At 51.4% G+C, this 11,062-nt stretch overlaps 1 protein-coding gene across 2 annotated transcripts in view; it reads left to right on the top strand.

Annotated features, from left to right (window-relative positions):
- The first annotated feature begins 2,036 nt into the window (after positions 1–2,036).
- The window catches only part of LOC132237509 (HLA class II histocompatibility antigen, DQ beta 1 chain), a 103,552-nt gene continuing 94,526 nt past the window's right edge, over positions 2,037–11,062 (top strand). Inside the window, exons 1-5 of one of the 2 annotated variants that reach the window (XM_059702078.1) lie at positions 2,037–2,151; positions 5,822–6,091; positions 6,763–7,044; positions 7,544–7,654; positions 8,304–8,364. In XM_059702078.1, coding sequence (XP_059558061.1) covers positions 2,052–2,151; positions 5,822–6,091; positions 6,763–7,044; positions 7,544–7,654; positions 8,304–8,359 — 819 coding nt within the window. In that variant the 5' untranslated portion in view covers positions 2,037–2,051 and the 3' untranslated portion in view covers positions 8,360–8,364. Of the gene's footprint in view, positions 2,152–5,821; positions 6,092–6,762; positions 7,045–7,543; positions 7,655–8,303; positions 8,365–11,062 lie in introns of those variants that run through there. The other variant, XM_059702080.1, reaches the window with a different exon arrangement.

Raw genomic sequence — 11,062 nt, forward strand, 5'->3', positions numbered from 1 at the left:
TTTTATTTTACTTTTTCCATCATCATTGATCCCCATGAACCCTCCTCCTACCCCTCCCTGCAATCACCACCTCCATCTCCCCCTAAGGCAGTTCAGTGGCCGGAGAACTGGAAGGATTTCCTCTGTCGGCAGAATCCACATGACATATTCTCTTCTTTCTTCCACCTTGAGCACAGTCGTCAGAGTGCTCTCCTTTCCTAGTTCTTCCCCAGATGAATAGCTTGGTTAGCACTTACAGTGCATCTGAATTTGAATATAGATGCCCCCCCCGACACACATGAGCACATATGCATGCATAGATACACAAGCACAGGCACTACTTGGTGTTCCTGGGGAGACATATTAAAATTCCTGACTGTATCAACCCTAGAATCCTATATAATAAAAGCCTAATATGCTAAGTGTCCAACTGTTCATTTGGCCATTTGACTGGTCGCTATGATATACACTGACCACCAGGGGGCAGACCCTCCAACCAATAGGTTAGCTTGCTGCTGGAGTCTGGCTGATGGGGACTGGGCGAGACAGGCCAGGCACACCCTGGAGCCTTCCCATGGTCCCTCCCTGGCCCTGATAGTGCACTGGCGGAGCCCCTCAACTGGCCTGTGCCCTCTCCCAATCCGGGACCCCTTGGGGGATGTCAGAGAACTGGTTTCGGATCAAGCCCTGCAGGCCAGGCCAAGGGACCCCACCAGTGCACGAATCTGTGCTCAGGTCCTCTAGTATGCTATAAGAATTCTTCATGTGAATGACAACTTGACTGACGGCAAACCAATTTCTGCAATTCCAACCTTGCATGTTGTTTTTTTCCCCCCAGAGGCTCATATTTGAAACCACCATTTGCTGTTTGTTTCCAGACCATGGTGCTGTGGAGGGAGCAGCCACATGGGCCTCCCACCCTAACTGACCGCTATGCAGCGAGGAGCGAGGCTCAAACCCCAGGTGCCCAGTGGACGGCCTGCCTGCGCCAGCTGGTCCAGGAAGCTGCCAGCTGGAGGCCCAAGGCGGCTTTTAGCTGCCCATCACCAGGGGCCGCCCTCTCCCCAGCCACAACTCCCGGGGCCGAGGTCTCAGAGGCCCTGAGGTGTTCCCCGACAGCACTTGCGGAAGTCTGCGCCTGAATCCTCTCCCCTTGGCACCAAAGTAACCGAACGAACGTCGCCATGGACAAGGCCACCTTCTCACTCGTGCCCTGAAAGGGAGCAAGGAGGATGCGCGGGCCCAGCCCTGGAGCACAGACACTTGGTGGCGCTGCCTGTCCTTCTGCGGTTGACCCGGCCGTGGGAGTTTTCCACTTCTCAGTGGGTCCTCAGCTCCTGACCCTCCCCTCAGTCCACGCACTTCTCTGCAGGGAGCCTGCCCCCCTCCCTGAGCACCACCCGCTGGGCCCACGGCTGTCCCTGCTCACAGGTCCCTGCTGCTACTTCTGTGCAGGGACAGGGCCACAGAGAGGCCCTCCTGCCCTCTCCTCCCCAAGCCTGCCCGCCTGTCCGTCTGTCTATCATTTATCTCTCTATCTATCTATCTATCTATCTATCTATCTATCTATCTACCATCTATCATCTCTATCATTTATACTATATCTCACGGCGTCCCAGTGCCAAATCAAGGAAGGAAATAAACAGGTTTTAGTTATCTTCTCTCCCGGGGAATAACATTCCACTTCCTCCTACCTCCCTACTGTCAAACCCTAAATATAAGAACCAGAGAAATGGAATAAATGTCCCCGAAGAAATACTCCAAATCGCATTCTTGTCCTGGTTCCTGAACCCCTGCGCGTATTTCAGAGCACGCAGGCTCGTGCTGGGCAGGAGGTGGCCCAGGAATCCTTTTATTGCATTGAGAGCTTTCGTTGAAAGTGTTTACCCAGCGACAAATGAGAACTTAAGCTATTGGGTTGACTGGCTTTTTCCTAAGAACTGTCCAATCCTAAGGCTCAGAGAAGGTTTCCCCATTTTCATCTTCTGCAAAGTGAAACGTCAGGTGAGCTGCTGGCAGCTGTGCCGACTGCCGGTGCTTCTGTGCGGTTGTCTCGGTTTCCACGTGGAAAGATGACCGGGACCCCCAGAAGGCCCTGGGCGGCAGCTGGAATTGTGACGGTGGTTCTCATGGTGCTGAGGACGCCCCTGGCTCACGGCAGAGGGACCCCCGGTGAGTGCCGGGCAGCTGCTCTGCCAGCCTCCAGGCCTGGGGGTTCTGGGAGCTCAGGGGCTTGGTGTCGATGTGTTGCACTCTGAAGTCCCAGGTAGACTTGGAAGGGCTCCCATGACAGTCCAGATGTCTCCGCCTTAAGAAGAAGCGTTTGCTACGTTCTTTTCTCCAACCTCTGCAGCTGAAAGGAGGGTCGTGTCTTTTTTTTTAATAATATTTTTATTGATTTCTGAGAGTAAAGGAGAGGGAGAGGGAGATAAAAACATCAATGAGAGAGAACCACTGATCGGCTGCCTCCTGCACACCCCCTACAGGGAATTGAGCCAGTAACTTGGCATGTGCCCTTGACTGGAATCAAACATGGGACCCTTCAGTTCACAGGCCTACGCTCTATCCACTGAGCCAAATCAGCTAGGGCGAAAGGAGGATGCTTTCTCTCAGGGATGGGCTTTGGGATCTCAGAGTTGGAAGAAAAAGTACATTTTTACCAAAACAAAGTTACCGAACTGCTATTACTTTACCCTCTTTAATCCTCAACTGAGGATATACCCATTGATTTAATTAATTAATTTTAATTTTTACCCATTGATTTTAGAGAGAGGAAGGGAGCAAGAGAGAGAAATACAGATCAGTTGCCTCCTGTATGCACCCAGAAGGGATTGAACCCACAATCTTTTCCATGTATGGGATGATGCTCCAAGTGAGAAGGATTTGCCCCACCCTTTTGGGCCAAGCAGTGCTCAGTGGGACTCGGGGATGCAGAGGTTCAAACACCATGGTCTCTGCAGCGTCCTTTGTGAAGAGGACCATCCCCTCCTGGAGTGTGAGCGGCGGGCCAGGGTGATAGCACTGGTGGGAGAGGACAGCCCTTGCGGGCGGAGGGCAGGTGGCGAGTCTGTTGCACCCTTGATCGGGATTGGTGATGGAGAGGGCTTCGAGAATGGCGAAAAGCAAGGAAATTAACAGTGATATTGCACCCAGTAATTCCCAAACCCTGGGTGATATCATTACACAAACTATGCCACTGAGTCTTTCCACACATGGATGCACTGATGAGCCCACTTTTTAAAAAATAGTTATTTTGAAATATAACACAATACAGGCATGATATAAAGCACAGATATAAAATTAACAAAAGTTATAAAGAAATATCCAACTAATAATAACCAGGTTAAAAATGACTGAATGTTACCAGCACCCAAAAAAGTCCCACTAGCCTCTTCCCAATTAGCCCACTTCCAGTTGCCAGAGCCAGTGCTTGCAATCGCATGACCCTTGTAATACTGATTTCTTGCTTTCTGTTATGGGTCTAACATATGAATGTGTCCTTAAACAATGTAGATTAGCATTAGTGGTTCCATAAATGTGGTGTTTGTCTTGCTCCTTTTGCCAGTGCTACGTCTGAGGTCGGTCACAGATCTCCCAGGTAACGGCTGACCATCCACATTTGTTGTCGGGGACTAACTTCCACTTCGAGGTGCAGCACTTACCCCTTCCAATGTGGACGCACTCCGAGGCTGCGCCTGTTTCTTCACGTGTCCTGCAGCCTCTGAGCCTGACGTTTTTAGACCAGAGTATATGCGTAGATTGGAATCCATAGGCAAGCGGCTATGCTGGCTTCAGCTCTACGGCAGGAGGTCCGACTGATGGAAATTGGTTGCCTCTACCACTCACGCCGTTCACAGGAAAGCCCGCCCAACTCCTGGCAGCTCTTGGCATTTAGACTTTCTGGTGTTGCCCTGTGTTGTGGGCAGGCAGTGGTGTTTCACCATATTTTTAGCTGGCATTTCTCTGATTACTAATGAGAACGAGCCATTCTGCATGTTTATTGTCCATCAGTATTTACTCTTTGTTGAAGTATCTATTTAGATATTTTTTCTTTTTTTCTATTATATTACCTGTCTTTTCTTATTTGTTTTTAGAAAATATTAAAAGGTATTGTGGCCTTCGCTGGGTGGCTCAGTTGGTTGGAGCATCATCCCGTGCACTGAAAGGTTGTGGGTTTGATCCCCAGTTGAGGCTCATACAGGAGGCAACTCATCTCTCTCTCTCTCCCTCTCTCTCTCTCTTTCTTCCTCTCTATAAAAACCAATAAAAACATATCCCAGTGAGGATTAAAAATAATGAAGAACTGTGTTGTGAATCGAGCGCCTGGCCAGTGCGTGCTTTGTGGATATCTGTTTGTATTTTGTTGCTTGTCTTTTTTGTTTGTTTATTTTTTTGTGGCTTGTCTTCTTAACTCTCTTAGTATTGCTTGATGGGCAGCAGTTGTTAATTTTAATGAAGTTGAAGTTATCAGTCTTTGCTCCTTATGGTCAGTGCTTTGAACGATCTGTGTGAGAAGTCTTTACCACCCAGAGTCATGAAGGTGGCATAGCATGGCCTGTTCACGCAGGTGTAGTTGCATCTGGTGCGAGGCCCATGCCCGCCTTGCTCTCTCCTCCGCCATTGGGACACTGTTTATTAACAACAGCACCATTTCCCACTGAGCGACAATGCCACCGTGGTCGTAAACTTACTGTAAATATATGCCTGGAACTAATTTTGATATATAGTTTGCCATCTGTTTATTTTCCTATGTCTGTGTCAATAACACAGTATACAATTACCACAGTTTTATTTGATATTTTGATATTTAGTAGAGAAAAGTTTTTCATAGTATTTACTTCTTCAAGAGTAGTTTGGCTAATCCTTGCTATTAAATTTTAGAATCTCCCTGGTGTGGCTCAGTGGATAGAGTGTGGGCCTACACACCTAAGGGTCACGGGTTTGAGTCCCCGTCAAGGGCACATACCTGGGTTGCAGGTTCGATCCCCGGCCATGGTTGGGGCACATGTGGGAGGCCATAAATCAATGTATTTCTCTCACATCGATGTGTCTCTCTTACTCTTATCATTCCCTCCCTTCCACTCTCTCTAAAAACACTAATGGAAAAAATATCTTTGCATGAGGATTAACAACAACAACAAAATTTTAGAATCATTTTGTAAAGTTTTAAATAATAAAAAACTGTAGGAATTTTAATTGATATGCATAAAATCCATTAATTCACTTAGCATAATTGTCATCTTTAATATACTGAGTCTTTCAATTCAAAATATATCTTTTTATTTATTTGGGAATCTTTTAATATATCTCATAAAATTTCATTATTTCCTTCAAGAAATCTTGTATATCTTTTGTAGGTCTTATTCCTAGATAAATTTTTTTTGATGTGGTAATAATTGAAAAATTGTTTTTGGTCTATATAATGTTTTAAAATAGATCTTGTATGAAGCTACTTGCTAAACTATCGCTTTACATCCATTTAGCAATAGATTGTTTGGATTTTTTTATTCACAGATCCCTTATATGCAAACACTGACAGTTTTATCTCTTCATTGCCAATCATTCACTGTTCCATTGGTTTTCCTGCCTTACCTTCGGTTTTCTCTAATATATGCTCAGTTCAGGGCTTGAGGCCGAGAAGGCATCGAACTCCTTCCTGGGGATAAAATTCGGGGGGTTGAGAGCAGGTTTTATTGAGCTGCGTGGCTGTACTGGTGTCTCCCTTCTCCAGCGCCGGAGCCGAGTGGGTGGTTGAGACACAGGGGGACTCCCCAGCGCCCGAGCCGAGTGGGTGGTTGACACAGGCCTCCCATCCCCGCACCCCCCCTCCACTCCACCGCAGAGGACTTCGTGTACCAGTTTAAGGGCACCTGCTACTTCACCAACGGGACGCAGCGCGTGCGGCTCGTGGCCACGGAAATCTACAACCGGCAGGAGATCGTGCGCTTCGACAGCGACGTGGGGGTGTTCGTGGCTGTCACGGAGCTGGGGCGGCCCCACGCCGAGAGCTGGAACAGCCAGGAGGACCTGCTGCTGGTGTACCGGGCGCAGGTGGACGTGCTGTGCAGACACAACTACAAGGAGACGGCGCCCTTCACGGTGCAGCGGCGAGGTGGGCGGGCGGCTTCTCGCGCAGCCTCGCGCAGAGGCTGGGAAAGGATCTAATGTGGTTGCCCAAGATCCCGGTGGTCCTGGGGGTTCACCTTCCTGGGAGAAGGCAGGCGGGGGAGGGGCCTGGCATCCAGGCGGGAGGAACTCTGCCTTGGGCAGCGCTGTGGGTCCCTGCTGGGAACTCAGTCCTCCCTCGGTCACAAGACCCTGCCCACCGGGGCCCCTACTGACGGCTCCTGTGGCGCCTGGACGGCCCGGGGTCAGAGCTGGTCCCCGCGCTGTGCACATGTGTGTAGGGATATGCACACATGCAGAGCTTAAAAATGGTCAGTCCATGTTGCAAAGAGTTTCACATAAATTATCCTGTTTAATAAACAAGCAAACACCAAGTAAAGGTATTATTTCCCTAGAAAGCAGGCTAACAAATTATCGGTAGCCGGTTCATACCCAGGGCGGGGGTGCTAATGAAGACATCTGAAACCCGTGTCCCTCTGCTGCCGTGAGAGAGGAGGGCCTGGGCGTGGGGGAGAGGGGGGCGCTCAGCCTCCAGAGCCCCTCCCCGGCCTGCCTCCACTTTTCCCAGGAACGTGAACCCCCAGGACCACCAGGATCTTGGGCAACCACATTAGATCCCTTCTCGGCCTCATGTCTTCTTCCTGGTCACCCTCCCAGTGGAGCCTACAGTGAGCATCTCCCCGGCCAGGACAGAGGCCCTGAACCACCACAACATGCTGGTCTGCTCGGTGACGGATTTCTATCCAGCTCACATCAAAGTCCGCTGGTTCCGGAATGACCAGGAGGAGACAGCCGGTGTCGTGTCCACCCCCCTGATTAGGAACGGGGACTGGACCTACCAGGTCCTGGTGATGCTGGAAACAGTCCCCCAGCGAGGAGACGTCTACACCTGCCGCGTGGAGCACCCCAGCCTGCAGAGCCCCATCACAGTGGAGTGGCGTAAGGGCTCCTCATGGCACCCGGATGGGAAGCACAGCGGCAGGGAGGACCTGGGCCTGGCGGGTGGGTCGCCCCTTAGCTCTGGCCACCTGCTTTCTGGGTTGGGATCATGGAAGACTGAGGTCCCCTTACCCCCAAGACGTGGCCATCCCTGTACTAACCCACTCCCCAGCTGCAGGTCAGCCCTGACTTGTGTCTCCCAAGAGCCGGGGTTCTGGGCTCCAACATTAATGCAGGTCTCTAGGGGAAGGTCTGTGGCTTTCAGGTGGACACACTTCCTGAGAAGCTGCCATCACCCCTACACCCCACCCATCTGCACTGCCTCCCGGGTCCCTGCTGCCTCCTGGGTCCCTGCTGCCTCCTGGGTCCCTGCTGCCCCAGACCCTAGGTCTGCTTCCAGAGCTCCTCCTGCCTTGACCTTGACTAGACTGGGGGCTTCCAGATGAGGACACGGTGGAGTGTGGGGACAGACAGTGACCTGCAGGCTTTTACTTCCCAGGGGCGCAGTCTGAATCTGCCCAGAGCAAGATGCTGAGTGGAATCGGGGGCTTTGTGCTGGGGCTGGCCTTCCTGGGGCTGGGCCTTGTCGTCCACCTTTGGAAGAAGAAAGGTGAGGCCGGTGGGGAGCGAGTGGGAGCCTGGTGCTGGGAACGCGCCGACCGACCTGAAAGGAAGGGCTGGGGGATCAGCGGGAGCTGCAGGGACTGGGAGACGAGCTCTCCCGCGGGGCCAGGCTTGCTTCTTCACACAGGTGGGTGGTGAAGGCTCGTTCTCAGGCAGAGAGAGCAGCTCTCCAGCTGTCCTCACCTCTGTCCTCATCTCTGTCCTTGCCGCTGTCCTCACTCTGCCCTCACCTCTGTCCTCACCTCTGTTCTCACCTCTGTTCTCACCGCTGTCCTCACCTCTGCCCTCACCTCTGTCCTCACCTCTGTTCTCACCTCTGTTCTCACCGCTGTCCTCACTCTGTCCTCATCTCTGTCCTCGCCGCTGTCCTCACCGCTGTCGGACAGTTATTAGATGGGACTTCCTGCTCTGAGCTCTCCGCCTGAAGCACATGCAGGCTCTGTCGCCTTCCTAGGTGACTGGCTCTGTGGCTGGGGGGCCTCACCTTATGGCGTGGAAGCCTTATGGGCCTGGGTGGGTGAGGACAGACCCGGAGCTCTTGCATTCCCTGGTGCAGGGGGAGAGGAGAGGCAGGTGCAGTGTCCCTCTCGCCAGGCCAATGAATTTCCCTTCTCTTTTCCTTCTTCCGAGGATAGGAGGCCCCGCGGCCCCGCCCCCAGGTGACGTTCCCACTCTTCCCGCAGAGACGTGACTCAGGTGAGATAGGAAGGAGGGCGTGGGCTTGTCTGCACACTGACCGGCTCCCGTTGTGCTGTCCTTGCTTCAGCCACATGCGTTCTCATGGGAGTCGGGCCGGGGAAACTCTGGGACGTTCTGCATAGTCTCAGCGGGCGACTTCGGAGGTCATTTCCCTGACTAAGACTGGCCTTGGCATCAGCCGTGCAGCGAGGTTTGCATGGTGCCCCCGCGTCCAAATGGCAGAAAGTGCCGCTCAGCTTGCTGGCGGGCGAGGCGACGGGCCCGAGGGGGCAGGGCCAGTTTACTCAGGGACCTGTGGCTGCTGACGCCCTCCTCGCTCTCCTCCAAGGCTCTGCACTGACCCAGACATTCTTCCTGGTCCGTCACCGCCTCTCCTTGGCCTTGCCCTGCTGTTACCTCGTCCGAGAGTCCCAGCCTCCCCTCCACCAGGCCGGTGAGCAAGCCACCGGTGCCAGCTGTCACCCCAGGTCCTGCCCCCAGAGACCGAGAAGCAGCTGCCGGCCTCCTTTTGTCCTGTCTTTGCTGCGTGGCCTGTGACTGGTTTGCACCTGGTGCTGGAGGCTCTGCCCACCGTGTCTGTGTCTGTCTGAACCAATGCCCATTCTCAATGGCGTTTCAGATCCTGCTCTTCCTGAAGACAGCCCCTGAGTTCAGCGCCAAGCTCTTTTCTTCCAATACATTTTTTTTTCAAAATTAAAAAGATTTGTGTATCACTTGTGTTCCACTTCTGCTTGCCTATGACGGTGGTTGGCGGGGGTGGGTTGGGGGGGTGGGGGGGTAGGGGGCTGGAGGGCGTCCGGTGTGTGTGTGGGAGACACTGAGCAAAACAAAGGTCAGATTCTCAAGCTCAGTTATGCTCCAAAGAGGGTACTATTCAGGCAAGGAGACTAGAAAACCATGGGTCTCCATGCTTGGTATAACTCAGGGGCCACATAAGAATGGTGGGGCATGAGCCCTGGCTGGTTTGGCTCAGTGGTTACATCGTTGGCCTGCAAATCAAAGAATCACAGGTTCAATTCCCAGTCAAGGGCACGTACCTTAGTTGTAGGTTCTCCAGCCCCGGTAGGGGTGCGTGCGGTAGGGGCATGTGCAGGAGGCAACTAATTGATGTATCTCTCTCATATTTCTCTCATGTCAATGTTTCTCTCTCTCTCTCTCACCTCCTCCCTCCTTCCCACCCTCTCTAGAAATCAATGGAAAAAATCCTTGGGTGAGGATTTAAAAAAAAAGAATGGGATATGAGGTATGAAACAAATTCAGGTTTCCATCCTCCAGGGCCCTTGGGTCTGGGGTTGTGTGCCTCTCCTGGCTCCCACTATGGTCTATGAGCTTCAGGTATTTGTGCAGGTGCCAGTCATGGTACCTGATGCCTAGTGCTGTAACGTATGGAACCAACAGCATAAACATTTCCTGTCAAGGGCCCTGTGTACAGTGGGGAAAAACAATGATTGTTAACTGAATATGACCCACCCACTGTAATTAGCAATGGAGGTTTTATTAGTACTTTTTTAGTTGCATATGATGAAAACTCTACTAATGACAGCTTAACAGAAAAAATTAGTTTTTTGGGTTCATGAGATTTGAAAGTTCATTATGTGAGTTTGGCTTCAGAAAATGCCTAGATCCCAGGACTCAAACGAGGTCTTTATCCCTCCTCCCTCTGGCTCCCTCCTTCCTCTCCCCTCCCCTCTGTGCTCCCTCCCTTCTCTCAGTGTGCTTCTTTCCCCTTCTATTCTGTATCTCTCTGTCTGCTGCTTCTCTCGGTCTCTCTCTCATATCTCTCTTGCCATCCCTGTCTGTCTGAATGAACTGCTCTTGTACTGTTTATCTATCAGATGGCTTTTCTGTCTCTGTATCTGCATTTCTCCTTACATCCATATCTCTGTGAATTTCTTTCTATTTCTCTCCTTCCTTCTCACTCTGTGACCCTTTCTCTCCCATGAATATGTATTTACTGTGTCTTTCTCTCAGGATGTCTCTCTGCCCACCTCTTTGTTTCTCAGTCTGTTGGCCCATGTGCCTTGCTGGGCTTTCCTCTCTGTCATTCTGTCTTCCGTGGCCTTTCCCTTCGTCTATACTCTCCCTTATGCTGCTTGTCTCCCTGCCTCTCTGTCCCCCTTTCTCTGTGTGCATTTGCTTTCTGCTGCTCCGTGTCTGTCTCTCTGATTTCTGCTTTTCCCTGTTCATTTCTCTTATTTTCTCCTGCGGGAGTCAGCATTTCCCACTCGACTAGGGAAGTGGCCGTCTCATATTTTCAGCCCAACACCTGAAAAGCAAGAGACCATTATGTCAGCTCCAATTAGCAATCTGGAGAAAGCACCAGTTTTTCATACAGTCACTATAGATATGGGATTCTTACAATTGCTCTCATGGCAAAATATGATTAGGCTCAAGAGGCCACTTATGGTATAAAGCAGGGAAAGGGATAGAAAGATGCTAGACAATGTAATCCCTCTGTAAGGGACACAATTTTAGGGCTAAATCTGGCATCTATTGATTGATTTGTGGATGTTGAACCATCCATGCACCTCTGGAATAAATCCAACTTAATTATAGTATACTAGGGGCCCGGTGCACGAAATTCGTGAACTGGGTGTGTGTGTGTGTGTGTGTGTGTGGGGGGGAGTGTCCCTCAGCCCAGCCTGCCCCCTCTCACACACTGGGAGCCCTCAGGTGTTGACCCCCATCACCCTCC

The sequence above is a fragment of the Myotis daubentonii genome, chromosome 6 (assembly GCF_963259705.1).
Source record: "Myotis daubentonii chromosome 6, mMyoDau2.1, whole genome shotgun sequence".
In the NCBI taxonomy this organism is placed as follows: domain Eukaryota; kingdom Metazoa; phylum Chordata; class Mammalia; order Chiroptera; family Vespertilionidae; genus Myotis; species Myotis daubentonii.